General features: G+C 50.4%; 2 protein-coding genes across 4 annotated transcripts in view; both read left to right on the top strand.

Moving 5' to 3' along the window:
• The first annotated feature begins 630 nt into the window (after positions 1-630).
• On the top strand, positions 631-5,028 carry DECR2 (2,4-dienoyl-CoA reductase 2). Its single transcript, XM_077142324.1, has 8 exons — positions 631-843; positions 1,199-1,267; positions 2,197-2,248; positions 2,646-2,781; positions 3,272-3,396; positions 3,501-3,594; positions 3,716-3,820; positions 4,307-5,028. Exons 1-8 carry the CDS (start codon positions 764-766, stop codon positions 4,519-4,521), a joined length of 876 nt encoding a protein of 291 aa, XP_076998439.1. The 5' UTR covers positions 631-763; the 3' UTR covers positions 4,522-5,028.
• Positions 5,029-10,126: 5,098 nt separating this feature from the next.
• RAB11FIP3 (RAB11 family interacting protein 3) overlaps positions 10,127-21,123 on the top strand; it is a 116,599-nt gene continuing 105,602 nt past the window's right edge. For all 3 annotated transcript variants that reach the window (XM_077142321.1, XM_077142320.1, XM_077142319.1), the window contains exon 1: positions 10,127-10,288. In XM_077142321.1, coding sequence (XP_076998436.1) covers positions 10,244-10,288 — 45 coding nt within the window. In that variant the 5' untranslated portion in view covers positions 10,127-10,243. The remainder of the gene's footprint in view (positions 10,289-21,123) is intronic.

Below are 21,123 nucleotides of genomic sequence, written 5' to 3'. Positions count from 1 at the left end.
ACCTGGGTCCTGCTGCTCCCTGGCTGCTTGTCACAGGCCCCCCCCACGCCACGTCATGTCCACGGCCGAGGCCGCCCTGGTCTCCCACTCTAGGCATCTTGGTGAGGGATGTCCAGGTCCTGCGTCCTCGGCATTGGCGCTGCCGAGCCTGCACAGGACCAAGAGCCTGACCTTCATCCGAACGGGGGGCTCTGGGAGTGCGCTGGGCGGGGGCCTTTGGCCACTGGGGGGCTTGGCTCTATTCCCCTTCCCTCCTGTCCTGTCACAGTGGCAAAATAAGGTGTCCGTCCCCTTCAACTCGGGGGCTCTAGCTGCCGAGCGGCCCCGACCAGGGCCTCTGAATGGATAGGTGGGCCCGGGGCTGCCCCACGAGCCGAGCCGCCCCTCCGCTGGGGCCGCGACGCACTGCGCCTGCGCTCAAGGCTCACACAGTTTTCGATCCCAGCAGGCCGTGCGGGGAGGGCGTGGCGGGCGGCCCGAGGGCCCTGAGATGGGCGGGGTGGGGGCGGAGCTCCAGGGCCCGGAGGACGGGGGAGCGAGGCGTGATAGGGCCTCCGGCCTGGGGGTGGGGCGGGCGGGGAGGGGCGGGGCCTCCGGCCTGGGGGTGGAGCTTGGTGGGCAGCTGCTCCTGTTTGACCGCCGGGCTCGTAGTCCGCGGCCTCGCACTGGATCGCTCGCTTGCTCCTTGCTGCCCCTGAGGCTACCCCGGCCGGTCCGAGAAGGTCCCCGCCGTCCCCGCCGCCCCCGGCCCGCCCCAAGCGCCATGGCGCAGCCGCCGCCCGACGTCAGCGAGGACGACTGCCTCCCCGAGTACCGCTACCTCTTCTGCCCGGACCTGCTCCGGTGAGCCCCGGGGTGGGGGGACCCCGTGCCGGCCACACGCTCAGACGCCGGGGGCCCCAGCACTCCTGCCCCGGCGCGAGCTCGCTCTGACACCCGGCCCAGGGCGCTGCACACTCCCAGAGCCGTCTTGGAGGGCCTGGGTTAGGCTGCGGGTGCAGGCAGGAGGGGGCGCCGCGGCCCGAGCGCCGCCGGGGACCGCGGCTCAAACCGCGCTGCTTTCTTGGAGAAACGGTGACGCTCGCGGTCAGCACTTGGAACCCGGCGTGGGTGCCGGCGCAGAGGGGCAAAGTCCGAGAAGGGCGCCCCTCCCCCAGGTCGCTGGCGCCCTTGCAAAGGGCCCTTTCTCTTCTCTCAGGGACCAGGTGGCCTTTATCACTGGCGGAGGCTCCGGGATCGGGTTCCGGATTGCTGAGATTTTCATGCGGTGAGCTCTACCCTACCTGGAATCCGCTGGGGCAGTGGGACCCTTTCTGCCCCATGCCCCTTACCCCTACCCTCGTCCTCCGGGAGGGCCTGGAAGTGTCCAGGGCTGCGGACGTGGGAGGTGGGCTCAACTCCGGAGGGAGGCGGGCTCAACCCCGGAGGGAGGTGGGACACGGTGGAGACTGCATGACTAGGGCCACTCCTACAAAGGGGAACAGGTGGGGGAGGGGCTGGTCCGCAGGGCCCAAGGGTGTTTCAGTGACCTGGAAGAGACCGTAACAGGAATACTAGCAAATTGACTTGCACAATACCAAGTTCAACATGTTCTGCCAGGGGCGGAGGGCCTAGCCTTGTCGGGGCTAGGGGCCCCCGCCGGGCTGGGCACAGGGACATCCTGTGTCAGCTGGGGCTGGGGGTGTCTCTACCTGGGCCAGGGTAGGATGGGTCTCTCCAGGCTGGGGTTGGGGTCTCGCAATGTTCCCAATGCCATGCAGGGCAGGTGTCTAGGCTGGGGTGGGGGCAGAAGGAGTCTGTTGATATCCTAGGGACCCTTCCCCAGTTATCCCCAAGCCCCACTTTCTATACAAGACACAAGATGCCGGACCCCACCCCCAAGGTGGGCTCTTTGCGTGCTTTGGGCTCCTGGCTTGGGGTACCACATTGCCAGCTGCCTGCAGGGTTCTTGTGAGGACTCAGCCAAGCTTAGCTGCCGCTGCCCATTCTGCCAGGGGGAGGGCGGTTCGTGCCGGTGGGGCAGCCCGCACATGGGCGTGGAGCGAGGCAGGGCTACATCCCCAGGCAGGCAGGGACAGTCGCCCTGTGCCAGCCATGCCCTCACCTCAGGGCTGCAGGCTGGGGAACTTGAGGAGGGGGCTGTCGAGCGCTCCCTGGCTGTGGCCTGCCCTCTCACGCTGTCCTCTGCTCCCACAGGCACGGCTGCCGTACAGTCATCGCCAGTAGGAGCCAGTCAAGGGTGTCAACGGTGAGAAGTCTCTCCTTGCCCCACTCTGCACATGGTTGTGGGACATGGAGCCTGAGATTGGGGTCCTGAGGCTCCCCTCACGTGGGGGACTGTCGGCCTCCAGGTCCTCTTGCCTTGTTTTTAAATCTAATTATCAGTCAGATGGGCAACCTGGTTCCAGAAAGACCTCAGGCTCTGCATTGGTGAGGGTGCCCGCAAGTCCTGCCCGCCGGGCTCTGGGGCCTGGGGAGCCTGGCCAGGCCCTTTCCACCTGCAGGCAGGGTCGTGGCCGGGTAGTCCAGAGCATGGGGACAGCAACAGGCCAGGGAGCCCACAGATGCCGACCTGACCTAGAGGGATGTGCGTCCTGGGCGAGGTCACGGAGCCTGCCACGCTCCTCTGCCCGCCTGGTTTCTAGGCTGCCAGCAAGCTGACCGCCACCACCGGCCAGCAGTGCCTCCCCTTATCTCTGGACGTGTGCAGCCCCCCAACCGTCATGGCTGCCGTGGACGCGGCCCTGAAGGAGTTTGGGAAAGTGGACATTCTCGTTAATGGTGAGCTACTGCCTACGGAGGGCTCTGGGGGTCGGCAAGGCCGGGCGCTCTGGCACGTGGTCCCCCGCCTCTCCCAGCCTCTCCCTCCGGCCGCGCACTCGGCTGGCGCCATGAACGTTGATCGACTCACCTTCTAACATCACAGAAACTCGTGACATGAAATCCCTTAGGAAAAGAATAATGGACAACTTTTTAGCACAGCTTTGGATTTATAGGACATAGGGCCCCACAATCCCTGTGGTGTCCCTTCCCCACCGGTGCCTGGCATTGGTGCCCAGTGTTTGAAGCAGTGTGGAGGCAGTGGGGTCACTCTGCAGAAACTTCTGTTAGCGGTGCCACCTGGCTTCTGTCATTTGGGAATTCTGCCCACCCCGGGGTCTGTGCCTCTAACTGGCCATGGGCCCACTTGCTCACGCTGCCCCCAGGACCCCTGCCCACCTGTGTCCCACTGGCCCGGAGCCAGCACTCTTGCCACCTCTCCCTGCTGCAGGGGCGGCCGGGAATTTCCTGTGTCCCGCCGGCAGGTTGTCCTTCAACGCCTTCAAGAAGGTGATGGACATCGACACGGCCGGCACCTTCAATGTGTCCCGTGTGCTGTATGAGAAGTTTTTCCAGGTAGGGGACTGCAGGCCCCGCCGCGCACCGGCCCCTGGCGCCCCAGGCCCCCACCCCCCGCCGGCCCTGGGCCCCTGCCCACGGCGCACCCTGCTGTGTTGCAGGAGCACGGAGGGGTGATTGTGAACATCACTGCCACCCTGGGCAGGCGTGGGCAGGTGCTGCAGGTGCATGCGGGCTCTGCCAAGGCCGCCGTGGGTACGGGCGCCCAGAACGCCTCAAGGGCTGGAGCCTGGGATGGATCTTGAGCCCCCGCGTGTCCCAGGGTGCCCTGGAAGGCAGAGGTGAGCTGACGTCCCCGGCCTGTTGTCCTGCACAGATGCGATGACGCGCCATCTGGCTGTGGAGTGGGGCCCCAGGAACATCCGCGTCAATAGCCTGGCCCCCGGCCCCATCAGCGGCACTGAGGGCCTTCGGCGGCTGGGTAAGGCCCTCAGAGCTCTGCATGGCCCATGCCTCGCGCAGGGGCTCCCCAGCCCACAGCGCCTCCAGGGGGACCCCCGCCTGCAGGGCCCAGGGCTGGCGCCTTATGGCTGTGTCCCTTGCTAAGCGTCCTGGTGCGGTGCCTGCAGCGGCCTTGCTGACCTGATGGCCCTCTGCCGGACCTCAGCAGCCACTCCCTAGAGGTCAGGGGTGGCCTGGCTGTGGGATGTCCTGACGGGATGTGGGAGCCAGGCCCAGGGCAGGGAGGCCCACGGAAGCTTCCAGAATCCCAGCCGGCTGGTGAATGGAGAGCCCTGTGCTGACTGTGTGGCAGCTGCTTTCTGCTCTGCCAGCCTCAGCGCTGCTCCTGCCCCCCGTTCCATTATGTGGCATTGAGAGGAGCGCAGGGCCAGGGCTCACAGGGACACCAGGGTGGGCATGTCCCCGTCTGTGACAGCACTGCCTGCTGCCCCTTCCACCCTCGCAGGCGCCCTCGCTACTGGGAGCTCCTACATCCAGGTGAATCCCCTGCAGCGGGTGGGGAACAAGACAGAGATCGCACACAGTGCGCTCTTCCTGGCCAGCCCACTCGCCTCCTACATCACTGGGACCGTGCTGGTGGTCGATGGTGGCATGTGGCTGGCCTCTCAGAACAGCACCCTGGGGCTGGCGGACATGGTGGTCGGCCCCACAAAGCTCTAAGGGACGTACCCCTGCTGCCCCCGGGGTGCCCTGGTCTGCAGAGGGGAGCATTCCAGAGACGCCTCCCCGCCCCTGAGTCCCAGGTAGCAAGTGGGTGGCCCAGGAGGGATTTTCTTGGGCAGAACGGCCCGGCCTGCTGAAGCTGCTCTCACAGCTCCCCAAGTCTTCCCCAGATCATCGTGAAATCCGTCCTGAATCCTCCCAGATCATCCCCGGTCCTCCCAAGTCCTCCCCAAGTCCTCCCTGGGTCCTCCCCAAATCCTCTCTGGCTGCCATCTGCAGCAGCCGGACGCAGGTCTTGCAGTACCTCAGCGCTGGCAGCAGCACGGCCCCCAGGGGCAGGGGAGGACAAGTCACTCGGCCTTCCACCTCACCTCCCAGTGCCCCCAGCCCTGGGCAGCACCCTCCCTCAGGAGACAGGTCCCCGAACAAAGAATGGGAGCCTTTTTTCTTTCCTTTCACTGGCCTCTCTTTTTCTCTGTCTTCAATAAACCTGTTAAGCTTTGACTTGCTGTCTCGTGTGGATTCCTTAATGACTCCGTGTGCGGTCCTGGGGTGGGGGGCTGGTTACCCCAGGCCGCTGTCCCCTGCCCAGCCCCGCCCTGCCCAGCGGACCTGCTGCCTGAGTCAGGGCAGGAGGTGGCGGGTACGGTCCCAAGGACATCGCCAGGGCGCGCCTGGAGGTCCAGCAGTTTCTTCCCCCACCGCCCAGTCCTCGTCCTGCGGTTCCCTGGGGCCGAGCCGCGAGGAGCCTACCCGCCCAGACCACCGTGTCCGCGGGGCTGGGGTGTCTGCAACCCCTCATGGTTTCTGTGCTGATTTTATTCCCTCCCGCGAGGAGTCGGGTGGGGGGGAGCCGGAGGTCCCACGAAAGGTGCTCTTGGAGGATCGCTGCGTTTCCACGTTTTGGGGGAGCCCCCCCCCCGCACAGCCGCGCACCAAGGCGTGGAGACAAGACAGCGGCGGAGCAGAAGGCCCCTGAGGAAGGCGTGGGAAGTCACTGCCCGGAGCCCAGGATTCACGAGCTCTCCACCGGCTCACGGAATTTGGGCTTTTACACAACTGGGAGGACGATGATGCGAACCAGAAGCCTCGCTTCTTGGCTACATAAGGGAAGTTCTGGACCCCTCGCCTTGCGCCACAGCCTGTGCCAGGGACACGGTAAGGACCTGTCACCTCCGCGAGGTGCCTGGTTTCGCGGGAGCTAGAGAGGTGTCAGCGATCTCAGAGGCAGATGTTAAAATAAGAAAACCGTCAAACCTCAGCCTGACAGGGGAATTCAGTCCTTACAAACTTAGGTTCTCTTTGTACTGGAAAAATGTACTTTGCCGAATCTTAAGATGAGAAAAACATCTGTCCTAATGAATAAAGTATCGGCAAACACGAGTAGCCATCTGTGCTGGCAGCCATGGGGGGATTTGGGCAGGCAGTGACCCAGGCCTCCCGTTGACCAGTCTCCAAGTTAACTCCTTGAATGTGAAATGTTTGTGTAGTTTCAAAATTGCAAATGAAAAACATTTGGCAGGCGGTTTCTATGGCTTTGTTGCATGTAAGTAACAGACCCCAGCTGCAGCCTGGTGAGCTCTGCCTGCTGAATCTTAGGCAGCTGCTCCCTTTGCGAATCTCCTCCTGCCTCAGGGGTCCCTTCCCCCCTCCCCTACCTTCCCTCCCCACCTCCACTACTGGTGAGTCTGCAGTTTCTAGAAGCCTTATCATTACAGCCGTGGAGGTTGTCTCCTCTTGCTGCCTGGCCTCTTTTCTGAGCATGGGCCCAAGACTGGTGGTGTCGCCTGCGTGGGCACCTCACCTGATGATGGATATTTGGGCTGCCCCAGGTCCTAGCTGTTACAGGTAAAGCTGGCAGGAGCATTCATGTGCAAGTAAGTCTTTGGATGGGCATGGCTGTTTTACCCATTTCTCCTGGGTAACACCTTGCAACAGAGTGGCTGGTTCATGTGGTAGGTGTATAGGTAGCTTTTTAAGAACCTCCCAGCTGTTTTCCAAAGTGGCTGCACCATTTTCTGTCCTTACTAGCAGTGTACGAGAGTTCGAGTTCCTCCATGGTCTTACCAACACTTGGTCTGCTGTATCTTTTCAGTTTTAGCTATCCTAGTGGGTGTGAAGCAGTACCTCATTGCAGTTTTAATTTGTTTTTCCTTAGCAATGCTGACAATTTTTTATGTATTTATTTGCTATCTGTGTGTCTTCTTTGGTGAAGTGTCTGTTCAGGTCTTTTGCATATTTTATATTGAGTTCTTAGTTTTTCCTGTTGTGGAAGTTCTTTATATATTCTAGTCACAAGTTATTTTGTTATATGTGTTATGCATTTGTTTAAATTTTTATTTTGGTAATATATATACAACATAACATTTCAAGCACAGAATTCAGTGTTGTTACATTCACAGGGTTGTGCTACCATCACAGCCGTCTACACCCAAACTTCCTACCACCCCAGAAAGAAACTCTATACCCATTAAGTCCCCACCCCCCACCCACACCCCGGTACCCCATAATCTTGTTTCTCTTTGAATGTGCATATCCTAGTTATAAGTGAGCTCATACACTTACAACTAGCATATGCTTATAATTAGGATATGCTAGGATATACACTCATAACTAGGATATGCACATATAACTAGGTTATAAGTGGGCTTATATTTATAAGTGAGCTCATACATTTGTCCTTTTGTGTCTGAATTATTTCAGTTAACAAGTTTTCAAGGTTCATTCAAGTTTAGCATGTATCAGAATTTCCTTCCTATATATGGTTGCATAATACCCTGCTGTGCATTTGTTCACCCATTCATCTGTTGACAGACACTTGGGTTGCTTTGACTTTTTGGAAATTGTGACTAATATTGCTATTAACAGGTACAGGTACCAACAGTCACAGGCCAGAAAGATATTTGCAGCTACGACTGATGAGGGTTTTCTCCAAACAGAAAGTCAGAGTACCCACTACAAAACCCAGCAAGTGATGCAGCTGGGCAATCTGCAGAGGGGAGTCCCAGCTGGCTAGTAAATATGGAAGGAAATGCTCACCACAGGAGCTGCACGATAGGTGTGACTGGATAGGTGTGACTGCGAGAGCCCTTTTACAGCCCTCCGAAGGGCAAAAGTGGGTGGAGACCGTACGTGTCGCGGGGGCGGCATTGCTGCTGGCCACTGACCTGGCTACTTCCCCCCGTGCTGGGGTGATGCTGCTGAGAAACGCCACTGACTGAGCTGGCGCCTGGGCGGGGGGAGCGCAGCCCTTCCCGTGGCCGGGCACGGCCGAATGCCACCCATGGGGCGGGGGGGGGGGGGGGGGGGGGGGGGGGGGGGAGGGCGGGCGTGCCTCTTCCTGCCCACGCGACACCCCCGCCTGGATTCTGCTTCCAGGCATCGGCTGAGCTTCAGACGCTGGCGGACTGCAGGCGGTTTGCTCTCTGCACGCGGTGGTTTCCTCAGGAAAGCAGGCAGGGCTTGGGGGAAGACCAGGTATAGTGTCCGCAGGCCTGGCCTTTCCTAACGGCAACCTCACCACATCTGGTACCCTGCACACTGGGCTTTAAATATATTTATTTTTAATGGTGGTGAAATATACATGATATAAAAGTCAACCATTTTCAGTGGACAGTTCTTTGACAGCAAGTACACCGACAGGACTGTGCTTCTCACCACCATCTATTTCCTTCCTACTTCCATCCTCCCAAACCAAGAGCTCATTTAGCAGTCACCCCCCCCCCACCCCCGCTGTGCTGTCCGTCTCGAAGAATTTGTCGGCTCTAAGCGTTTCCTACAGGAGCTCGTCCTCGACACCGCCTCTGCCCAGAGCGCACGCGCGGGGCGGCGGGGGCCGGCGCGCACTCTCCTTACCGCTGACCTTCCACCGCCGGGAAGGCGCGCGTCCTGTGCTGGACGGTGTCGCCCGGGACTTTGTCCTGCGATGAACCAGTTAATTAGCACACGGCTCCTGTCAGTCCACTTGGAAGCAGAGCAAGGTTCCGTTCCGCTTGGTTCTTGCCAAGCTGCTATGAAGCCGTATCCGGAAGGATAAAAATACTAGTCCCTACTTTCATTACACCCTAAATTTAGCACCTCGCCTGGGGCCGGGCAGCTGCCTGCCGATGCTTGCTAAGGGTGCCCCACCGAGGGCAGCGACGCCTCGAGGAACAGCTGTCCCTTCTAGGCCAGCCACGGCGGCTGCAACACTGGACACATCTATCTTCACTTGTTACCTGTGAAGATGGAAACTCCTCTTGGCCGCGCGCACTGCTTGGGCTACACGCGAGAAGCAGAGCACGTTCGGGGCCGCTCCCCACCGGGACTGCCCCGGCGCACCCCTCAGCCTCGCTCTGCTCTTCTGCAAAGTAGCCCCGGTCGGCTGCGGGGACGGTCAGCGCCACGCAGGGCTACCCTGGACCCGTGGGCGTCTCTCCCTCCGGGAATTGCTCCCCATCTTTCTAGGACTTCGTTCTTTGCTTTCGGCAGACAGGCCTCAGTCCCTTTGGGTCATGTGCACATTTCAGTGTCCACGGCCCCTTGGGGAGCTCATCCGCCAGGTGTGTGGGCCGCCCTGGGCCCACCGCGGCAACAAGCACCAAGCGCGCAGCCGCGGTCACGAAGGACACAACACCAGCATAACACGACCACGCTGCGGAGCTCGCCGTAGCAGGCGGAGGTGGCTTGGGCACCCGCTTTTATACCAGGCCGGAAAGAGGCGTGGCCGGAAGACGCAGCGACGTGCCAGACGTCACGCTTGACGGAGGGGCGGGCCCAGGGAGGCAGAGGCGGCGGCGGCGTTTGGTCTTCTCAGGCGTCTCATCCTCCCCTGGCGCCTCAGCGGCTCGGTTCTCGGCCTCCTCATTCTTCCCCGGCCTCCCCATCCTCCTCTGGCCTCCTCATCCTCCCGCGGCCTCCCCATCCTCCTCTGGTCTCCTCATCCTCCCCCGGCCTCCTCATCCTCCCGCGGCCTCCTCATCCTCCCCCGGCCTCCTCATCCTCCTCATCCTGTCCGGATCCTCCGGCGCCCGCCTCCTCCGCGCCGCCGCCATGAGCCCGCGCCCGCTGCGCCGCCGGGGCGAGGGCAGCTGAGGCGGCGCCAACATGGGCGAGCGCGGAGCAGGGCCCGAGCGCCAGCGCGAGCAGCCCGGGCGCCCCGCGCGTCCCCGCCCGCCGCCCCCGCGGGGATGCCCGTGCCCTGAGCGCTTTGTCCGCGCGCCGCGCCGCTAGCCTCGCCATGAAGACGGAGCCGGCGCGGCCCGAGGAGGCCCGGGAGGACGCGCGGCGGGGGCGGCGGGTCGGCGGGGACACCTGCCCTGGGGAGAGCCGGGCCGCGTGCCCGCGTCCGGACGGTGCCCCGCACCCTCCCGGCCCGGCCGGCTGCCCAGCCCCGGCCCCCGGCCCCGACCTGCAGCCCTCAGAGCTCGGCCTGCTCTTGTCCTGGACCCAGGAGCCGGAAGGTTATGCTCTCCAAAGTTGCCCGGAGACTGCGTCCCTGCGCATAGAGGACCTCGGCTGCAGCCACCAGTTAGGGCATGAGAGTGCCTTCCTCCCTTCCCTCGCCTCCGCCGCCGTCGGCGAGCTGGCCCTGGGCGTGGGTCCGGGCACGGTGGACCAGCCCTCGGGCTTCGGCCAGGTCCCCGCCGTCCCCAGCGAGCCCGCGGGGTGTCAGGAGGAAGCCCTGCGCCTCCGAGCGGTGTTCGACGCCCTGGACAGCGATGGGGACGGCTTCGTCCGCATGGAGGACTTCGTCCAGTTTGCCACCGTCTATGGGGCAGAGCAGGTACCTCCGAGAGCGCTCTCGGGCCCGAGGGTGGGCCTGGCCGGCGCCGCGGGCTCCGTGCCTGCCGTGTGATGGCTGGGCCGGCTCCCTCCGCCGCCGTCGCGGCTAGCGCAGCCTTACTTCTTCCTTAAGTCGTTTCGGCTTTCACTCTGGCTGAATTTCACTACAGCCTGAGCCCCCCTTCCCCCTTAGAACGAAGTTGTATTTAAGGGAGTCAGTTTCTCCCCTGCCCCCACCTCGGCACTAAGGTGAGCTCGTGGCGCGGAGCAGAAGTAACTCCCTTAAGTTAGGATCCTGAAGGCCGGCTTTGCTGTGTCTTGTACAGCCATGCTAGACTCCTGTATATGATTGGCATATGCTCTACTTCGAGTTATTTCTTTACTTGTTTGGGAGACAGCACGTGCTTGTAGAAGGTCCGTGGAATTTAAAGTCCCTTATGTACCTTCCTTGTGGAAGAGAAGGGGATGAGCTTGAGAGCCCTGCTGGAGGTTTAGAGCTGGGACAACTTCCTCTGTAGGAGGGGGGGGCACCTGCAGTGACTCACAGTGGAGTGTGGCAGGGCCCCCCCCCCCCCCCCCCGGCAGTCCCCAGGGCCTCCAGATCCTGTCCTCCTCTGTCTCAGACTCATCGAAGTTTAGGTGGAGACAAAAGCAGGTGCTGATAACCTAGCCATCAACAAACGAAGGTTTCCAGTGTTCACTTTTAGATATCTAACTGTAGGAAATTCCAAAAGGCTGACTTCCATATTTTATTGACCTCTCACACATAAGCATTTGTCAGGTGGGTGTTGAAGCACATACGCATGTTTAGGTCTAAATGTCTTTGGGGAAAGAGGTAAAATTGACACCTTGCTGTTTAAGGGGTCAGCCATAGCGTCCTTTACAAGGAGTCCATCATGTGCTCCCAGAGAAGGACTGTCGCAGTTGGGCAGAGCGGTCTGGGTCCTCGTCTGGCAGGGCTCCTCTGTGAGTCCACAGTCCAAGAGGATGTGCACGTGCCTGCTGGGCCCCTGAGCGCCATCATCGTGTCAGTGGAGGGTGGGAGGACCTTGCCCAGGATCCTCCGTGAGTTTCCTGTATGTTTAACATGGGTTGTGGTTCCTAGTCTGGGATCCCTCATGCTCTTCCTTCTTACTTTTGATCCTGAGAACACCTTGAATGTCCTTGGGTGGTGGTTGCTAGCGTGATGCATCTTTTCCTCTTCAAACATAACACTCTTGCTTCATTCTATCCAGCAAAGGTATTGGGAAAATCCAGGTTTCCTGGGTTCGATAGAGCCCTTCACAGCCTGCATGGTGCTTGTGTATACTCTGATTGGGTCATACCCCCAGTTCTCTGAGGTGGTAAATCCAGGTAGGAATCACCCCACTCTGCAGGTAGGAAATTGGAAGCTGAGAAAGGCTTTCTCAGTGCCCTACAGCTAGTCAGCACTAGAACAGGGACTAGAACTAGGTCTTTTGACTCTTAATCCTTCATACGTGGTTCTGCTTTTATATATGTGATCACTCAAAAATATTCCTACAGCAGCTAGAAGTCAAAACCTAAAATTGTGAAATTGTAACCCATGTCAAAGTCTGAAATATATTCTCCAACTAAATGTGGTGCTGTGCTTTGAAATTTATAGCTTTTTTGTATATATGTTATTCGTTAAAAAAAGATGAGAGCATGGTATGGTAGCCCATGACAAATTCTGGGATCTGTCCTGTAACCACTTGTTGAAGAATGCTTTGAAAACTATTGCTTTTTTATTTCTTTGCTTTGTATATATGTTATACTATACAATAAAAAAAGTTAGAAAAAATAAATTCCTACAAAGCTTTATCTTATATAGACTTCCATAAAATTATGTTTGAAACATTTCTTGTTGTGACTTCCCTTATTGATCACAGTGGGAAAAAGTTTGGGTTGCTATTTGGGGCTGAACTTTCTTGTAAGTAGAAATTAGTCAAAATTCTTTGCTTCTTTACCGTGAGAACTCCTGGTGGAATCTGAAGTTGGGGGCGAGGCCTCGATGACTCAGGGTGTGGGGAAGATGAAAGAGTGTAGGGGTATCCCTGGCATTGTTCCGTTTGTCCCTTCTCCCACACTGCTCAGGAAGAAGGACAGCTGGAAAAGTGACTGTACTGTCACTGTAATGGCAAGTGGAGGGTACCTCTTGCTTTCTGTGAGCAGTCAAGATTGTTGTTTTGGAGCTGATAATTTATAGGGTGGCGGAAGTTTAGCTTTGCATTTATTGTAATTCAGGTGTGTGGTTTCCTAGTTTCATGTCAGAATACATCACAAAGGAGCAAAGAAAAGATACTCTCTTAAAGTAGTTTAGAGAAAAGTGGAGAATTCTGCCTCCTGATGCTTATTTTTTTTTGACTTCTTAAAAGATTTTTATTAGAGAAATTGTGGGTTTGTAGAACAATCACGCATAAAATATAGGATTTCCATATACCACCCTATTATTTTTTTAATTTATTATTTATTATTAAACCAAAACAGTCTACAAATATGAACATTCTTAACATACAAACGTTCCGTGCATGGTGTACAATCGATGGCTCACAGTATCATCACATAGTATTATATTGATCATTTTTTAGAACATTTGCATCATTCCAGAAAAAGAGATAAAAAGGAAAAGGTCATATGTAACATACCCCATACCCTTCCCTCTCATTGATCACTAGTAATTCCATCTACTCAATATATTTTAACCTTTGTTCCCCCATTTTTTTCTATATCCCTTACCCCCCCTTTCATTGTTCACTAGTATTTCAATGTACTCTATTTATTTTAACATTTGTTCCCCCTATTTATTTATTTTTAGTCCATATTTTTTACTCCTCTGTCCATACCGTAGATAAAAGGAGGAGGATCAGATACAAGGTTTTCACAGTCACGCAGTCACATTGTGAAAGCTGTGACTTCATCTTCAAGAAACATGGCTACTGGAGCACAGCTCCACAGTTTCAGGCACTTCCCGCTAAACTCTCTAATATACCTTAAACTAAAAAGGGGATTTGATGCTTATTTTTAAATGAAAATTCTCAAATATACACAAGAGTAGAGAGAATAGTTTCATGAGCCCCTGTAGCCATCAGCTTCAGCAGTTATTTTCAGCAGTCTTGTTTCATTTTGTCTAACCAACTCCCTACCCCCGGATTTTTTTTTTTTTTTTTTAATATTTTAGCTTATGGCTTCAAAAGCTAAGGATTCTTTTTAAAACATGATTCATGATTTTTCAAAAACCCAAGGAACGGTTCACATAAACTGAATAATAGCAGTAAAGACCATGGGTTTTTGTACTTTGCACCTGGAGATTTCAAAATACTGAGTACGTGAGGCTCTTAGATCCGTCACATTATTGTCCTTGATAATAGCAATTAGATTGTCTTGATTATTATCAAAATTTCAGAGATGGTCTGTTCAGTATCTTTTATGTAATCTGTTCATGAAGATTTATGAAGATAGCATTTTTAATTATGTAAGTGGATTATCTGAATTTTTAATAGAAACGGCTCCCATTGACACTGCAGATGCTTTTTGTGTTCCACTTTCTTTAGCAATGTCATGGTGTGTTTGGATTTCATTACATCATCTGGTGATAGATCAGGTGTGGTGTAATGTAACCCAATATTAACAGGAGTCAACAGGGGAAAGGAAAAAGAGGACTACAGAGGATCTTCTGGTTGTAGCTCAGCAGGAACGATAAATTCAGCAGGAATTTATTATTAGATATGATGTCTAGGCATTAGGTGTCAAGTTGGAATAGAGTATTTTTAAGGCCATGATCGTCTCTGGCGATTCTTCGTTGACATGACCCCTTCATACTGGGAGGACTGAGGTTTTACAGGCACTACCAACCAACTATAAAGCAGAAATTGTAAAATAAGTTATGAGAGTGTCCAGAGAAGGGTTTTTTTTTAAATTACGTTTTAAATATTTTTATTGTGAAGTATAACATATATACAAAAAACCCCACAATTTTCCAAGTACCTTTTAACAAGTAGTTACAGTACAGATTTCAAAGTTTGGTGTGGGTTACACTTCCACAGTTTCATGGTTTTCCTTCTAGCTACTCCAAAACACTGGAAGCTAAAAGAAGTGTCAGTATGGTGATTGAGCAGTCATGCTCATTTGTTAAATCCTATTTCTTCGTTATAACTCCTCCTTCTCCTTTGATCCTTCTTCCAATCTGTAGGGGGTATTTCTAACTTTCTAACTTTCTCATGTTGAAAAGTGGTATCAACAATATAGGACAGGGGGATGGAATGAATTGATATTCTTGGAGGGCTGGTCCCTCTGAGTTTTAGGATTTATGTGGCCTAGGAACCCTCTAGAGATTATAGGTTTCATGAAAGTAAACTTAGTGTATGAAGCTTTTCTGGAATCTCAGTTGGAGCCCTAGGCGTTCTTGAGGGTTGGAGTTTGGCAAACTGTGGCAGTCAGCAATATCTAGCTGAAGCTTGCATAAGAGTAGCCTCCAGAATAGCCTCTCGACTCTATTTCAACTCTCAGCCATTGATACCTTACTTTGTTACATTTCTTTCCACCTTTTAGTCAGGAAGGTGTTGTGAATCCCATGGTGGCAGGGCCAGGGTCATCCGTGGGAGTCCCATCCCACGTTGTCAGGAGACTTTCATCCCTTGAATGTCGTGTCCCACATAGTGGGGAGGGTAATGATTTTCCTTGCAGAGTTGCGCCTAGAGGGAGAGGCCACATCTGAGCAACCAAAGAAGGACTGATTTCTTGTTTTATTTTTCAAAGGAATTAATCAAAACCTTAAAGATTATCTTCACATTTTATTATTATAGTCACTTAAGCATGTACATTTCAATAGGCACTTTGGTCCATCTACAGACATTGCACTTTGAAATTTCAGATACCCTTGTAATCTTGGTAGGCCCTGTCTGCCCTCTTCGGCACGTGTGTGTGGAAGTGGCTGCTTGAGTCATTGGTGTTCAGGATGTCTCCCTTTTCATTCCTGCACCTCACTTTGTGGGCAGGTGAAGTCACTAGGAACATAACTAGGAGTTATTACTGTCCTTTCTAATCCATATGCTGGTTCTGGACTTAGATTACAGGCAGTTTTGTTAGTATTTAAAAATGGGTTTTTCATTCTATAAAAGTAACATGCTTATTATTAAAAAATCCCAGAAAATACAGAGTGATGTGTGTGTATGAGTATATACTACTGCACACACACATGAAAAATGACCAGTAATTCTACCCTCCAGAAAACAATGCCACTGGCATTTTTGTGTATTTCTTTCCTGACAGTGTATGATTACATGCACACACTGTCAACTATGTATAAAATTACACAGTTGAGATCCTATTGGATAGAAGCTTAATTATTTTTATAATAGATGTTCAGTGTTTTAGAAAATCAAACTAGATTATACCAGTAAGCAAAAGAAGAGAAAAACAAGAAGCACCTGGAATCCTACCACCCAGAGAAAATTACTGTAAGCATTTTGTTGTCTTCCTACGGGATATGTGTATGTAAGTAAAAATATATGATATATTTTTGCTTCCTTGTACAACAATGATATAATTACATGTCTTGCTTTAAACCTCTTTTTTGATCCAAGATTTTTGAAATTGAAGGTCTTGGACATCAAATATCTACTTTAATGAAAGCTTAAAGTTTGCTTGTCCCAGGAAGATTCGCCATTGCTAGTGATTATTCCAACTTAATACCTAATTTATAGGAAGAATGTAATTCTATGTAGACTACACAAGAAAGGTGGTAAAGGCCATCGAGCCACCATTGCCTGCCCTTTCTTATCTAAGTATCAGATAAAAGGACTAAATGTCCATTTAAGATTATTATGTAGCCCTTAAAAGTGATCATTACAAAGAATCCAAAGCAATTTAGGTTAGTACTTAGAATATAAATGAATAGAGTGGCATACTAAATTGTATGTACACTACAGTTATAACTGTGTGAGAATTATGCATGTGAAAAAAGACTTGAAAGAAATATAAAAAATAATTTTGGTTGTATAATTGTATGTTTGAATGTGTTGGGGGATGATTTTGTAGGAGTGTGGCGTGATGAGAAATATTTGTAGTATTTACCAAAGTTTTTGTTATGTTACTGGTTTTATTTTAATTATTTTGAAAAGTAATACCTATAAAAGCACATAGCACACATTTCAAATGGTGAAAAGGAGAATCCAGTAAAAAATTTCATTACAATCTTTATGGGAAAAACCTAAGTAAACACTAAATGTAAAATATTTGCATGTTTTAGGTTAACTCAGAGTTTTAGGGTTTTATGTGAATATGCCAAATACATTTGAAGAAACTTAGATTTTCTAGTAAGTTATAAAACTTTATAGAACATTGAATTAACGTGCAGATGATCATTGAGTCTGGACTGTTAATTTTTATTGATATTTGGGAAAACTGCATATTAGAAAATTCCTATAATTCTTGAAGGCTAGCTTCCATGTAGGCATTATGCTTTCATCAATATCTACCTTGAGTAAATGTAAGATGTTTCATATTTGTTTTAGAAAAATTGGCATTTGTCTAAATGGTTACAATTTTATGAGGTCCTTGTGTTTTTTTATAATACTTGAAATCAGGGCTGACCTTCAGCCAGTGCCCTGGCTTTGTTGCTGAAACAGGTGTCCCAGGTCCTGTCATTAAGTCTCTGGCTGAGATTGCCAGTGGCCAGAGCTGGGTTCAAATGAGCCTGCCTCAGTCCTCTTCTGCAGGATATAGTATGTGCAGGTGGTGTGGATGGTGTGCTTGGAATATTGAGAATTATTTAATAGCAGGCAAACTGAAGGGCCAGATAACATTTCAGCATCAGCTGTAAATAGAGTCCACAATACCACTTTGTGTTAACTTAAGCCCTTTTTTTGCACAGAGCTTCTGAATGTGGATAACTTGAAACTCTAGCTGTTTCTGACCTACGTCTTTAAAAAGATTTAAGGATATAAAGCTCCCGGAATTCTGATTTGTTAAATCATCTATTTTACTTTTTCTCTTATAGGGTAATTTTTAAACATTTGCAGAACTTTTTAAAGGTGCCTAAAGACTTCAGATAATAGTACTGCCATAGTCAGAAGTAAATTTACCTGTTTATATCTTTGTTTTTAACCAGGGCTCCATGGTATTGGGACCTATTGGTGTTGTTGATGTCAGGAGATTTTATGATTCATTGTTCTTTTTCATATCATGTATCCTTATTTCTCATTAGGCAGGTTTACCCACCTTAAAGCCTAAAACTCAGGTTATGAGTGGTGTAATACCTATTGGTAAGTGTGTTTATAGGTGATTTGTCTGTTCAGATAAGAATTGTTCAGTATTATAATGGCGTTTGTTGCAGTAACTCATTGGGAAATGAGTTAATCATCAGAACAGTGTGCTTAGAATTTTAATTTTGCAAGCAGTTTGGTGGCATTTTATAAACTGCTGCCTGCCACTGAACTAGTTAATCATATACTTTTAGGTTATATGGTAATTTTTATTTTATTAATAGATAGGTTGAGCCACAGTAAAAGGCAAAATCTCTATTGGTTAGAGAGTTTAGCATTTCCTGTGAAAGCCTACTAAAGTAACTTTATTATTTTTATTTATTTATTTTTTAAAAGTTTAAATTGTGGTAAAAATATATAACATAAAAATAATTTTAATATTTAAAGTATGCAATTCTTTGAGATTAAAAACATGGACAATACTGTGTGATTTTTACCACTATCTACTTCCAGACTATTTTCATCATCCCAAACCAAAACTCAGACTCATTTAGATATAACCGCCAATTCCTCCCTCCCCTTACCCCCTGACCACTATTCTCCTTTCTGTCTCTTTGAATTTGCATGTTCAAAGTATTTCATAGACGTGAGATCAAATAATATTTGTCCTTTTTTTCTAGCTTATTTTACTCAACATGATATCATCACGGTTCATCCATGTTGTAGTTTGTACCAGCACTTTGCTTCTTTTTGTGACTGAATAATTCTATTGTATGGATAGAACACATTTTGTTTATCTCTTTTTCTATTGATGGATGCGTGGGTTGCTTCCACCTTTTGGTTACTCTGACTAATGCTGTGATGAGCATTAGTGTACAAACATTTGAGTTCCTGCTTTCAATTCTTTGGGGTATATGCTATGTTGGAGTAGAATTGCCAGGTCTTGTAATAATTCCATGTTTAACTTTCTGAAGAAATATCAAACTGTTTTCCATAGCAGCTGCACTATTTTACATTGCCAACAATGTATGAGGATTCCTATTTCTCCTTGTTCTTACAACACATATGTCATGGTCAGGTTCATGTGTCAACTTGGCCAGGTGGTGGTACTTGTTTGTCTAGTTAGATAAGTGCTGGCCTTTCTTTTGCTATGAGGACATTTCATAGAATTAAATCATGATCACGTTGGCTGCATCCATAGCTGATTCCGATTGTAATCAACCAAGGGCAGTGTCTTCTGCAATGAGTGATGCTTAATCTAATCACTAGAAGCCTTTTAAGCAGGATTCAGAAGAGACAGGCTCTCTTCCTTCTTCAGCCAGCGAGCCTCTCCTGTGGAGTTCATCCAGACCCTCTATTGAAGTCATCAGCTTCACAACCTGCCCTACGGATTTTGTACTCTACCTTCCCATGGTTACATGCCATGCTTTATAAATTTTATATCTACAGATATAAAATTTATATTTTATATCTGTAGATTCTTGCTGATGCTATTTCTCTAGAGAACCCTAGCTAATACAGCTTGTTAAGAAACAGAATCTTAAAAATGGGTTTTTACAATTGATTTTCTACTCTAACTGGACTCAAAAGCATTAAGGATTCTGATTCCTCTAATCAGAATGATGCTGCCAATCCATGGGGTAAGTTGGCAGAAGAGATAGTCAAAATATCACCATTCGATTCTTCTAATGCTTTGCTTATATGAAGCCAGGTTCTGGGCGATAATGTTTTTGACACCTTTATGAAGTTTTGTGGAAATAGGAGGTATAGAGATGTTGGCTGGTTGTTGTTGGATACACTGTATACATTAATGAGTGAAAGGGGTGGGCTTAAGCTTTCAAATGAGAAGCTTATGTGCCTTCTGACAAATGTAAATGTTTCTATGAGTGTTCTGAAGGAAAATGTCATTTCCTGTAGCCATAGACTTGAGATATCTGAAAATCAGACTGAGACTCTTATTGTTAGAGTAACAACTTTACAACATAAACTGAAATCTCAATCCTACATGGTGTCTGCCGTTAAAGTGAGGGCATTAATTGGAAAGGAGTGGGACCTTGAAAAATGGAATGGCAACATGTGGATTGATAATGATGACAGTGGAGAGGTTGAAACCCTAGGTCATCCTGAGTCTTCTCTAGAAAACCCTGTAATAGTCTGCCCTGAGGACACAGCTGCCCCACCTCCAGTTTGGCTGAGGAGTTGGCCACCCAACCTCCACCTAAAGGGATTAGCCCTGGAGTGATTAATCTTGTTTCCCAGATGAAACTGCAAATGAATGCCCTGAAGCAAATGGCTTGGAAGATATTTCTAATTCCTTTCATGACCCACCCCCACCACAACTAATTTCTTCCAGACCTGTAACTAGACTAAAGGCCCAACAGGCCCCAAAAAGTGAAGTACAAAGTATCACACATGAGGAGGTATGTTAAACTCCAAAAGAGTTGTATGAGTTTTCCAGTTTATACAGACAGAAATCAGGAGAATATGTGTGGCAATGGATTTTAAGGGTGTGGTGTAATGGTAGGAGAAATATAAAGCTGGATCACTCTGAATTTATTGATATAGGCCTACTAAGCAGAGATTCTGAATTCAGTGTTATGGCTTGAGGGGTTAGAAAAGGCATTGTTCTAGTTTGCTAGCTGCCGGAATGCAACACACCAGAGATGGATTGGCTTTTAATAAAAGGGGATTTATTTTGTTGGTTCTTCAGAGGAAAGGCAGCTAACTTTCCACTGAGGTTCTTTCTTACGTGGAAGGCACAGGATGGTCTCTGCTGGTCTTCTCTCCAGGCCCCTGGGTTCCAACAACTTTCACCGGGGTGACTTCTTTCTGCATCTCCAAAGGCCTGGGCTGAGCTGCAAGTGCTGAGATGAGGTATGCCGAGCTGCTTAGCAGTGCTACGTTGCAATCTCCCATTTAAGCACCAGCCAATTAAGTCAAACGTCACTCATAGCAGCAGACACGCCTCCTAGCTGACTGCAGATGTAATTGGCAACAGATGAGGTTCACGTACCGTTGGCTTATGTCCACAGCAACAAGACTAGGTATGCTCACCTGGCAAAGTTGACAACTGAATCTAACACAGGCATTAACGGTTTGTTTGGATGGTTGGCTGAAACATGGATCAAAAGGTGGCTGATATTACCTGAGGTTGAATTGCCAGAACCGCCATAGTATAATGTAGATGAGGGGATCCAGAGGCTTAGAGAGATTGGAATGTTATAGTGGATTTATCATGGAAAGCCTGCTCTTACACCCCAGGAATGTCCGGAGGGTGCGCCTTTTACCAGAACAGTGAGAAATAAATTTGTGAGACTAGCGCCATCATCCTTGAAGAGCTCTGTAGTTGCACTTCTCTGTAGGTCAGATATTACTGTGGAAACTGCTGTCACTGAGTTGGAATCCTTAAACACAATGGGGATGACCGGATCCCGAGTTGGCAGAAGCCAGATGATAGCACTTAATTGCCAAAGACAAGGTGGACATGGCTATCATAATAGACAGCAGACTCAAAGCAGTAGTCAAAATAATCTAACCTGTAGAGACTTGTGGCACTGGCTAGTAAATCATAGGGTACCTAGAAGTACAATAGATGGGCAGTCTGCTAAATTCTTGTTTGAGCTGTATAAACAAA

This window comes from Tamandua tetradactyla, chromosome 23, assembly GCF_023851605.1.
Source record: "Tamandua tetradactyla isolate mTamTet1 chromosome 23, mTamTet1.pri, whole genome shotgun sequence".
NCBI lineage: Eukaryota > Metazoa > Chordata > Mammalia > Pilosa > Myrmecophagidae > Tamandua > Tamandua tetradactyla.
This window is presented reverse-complemented; position numbering and strand designations above follow the sequence as displayed.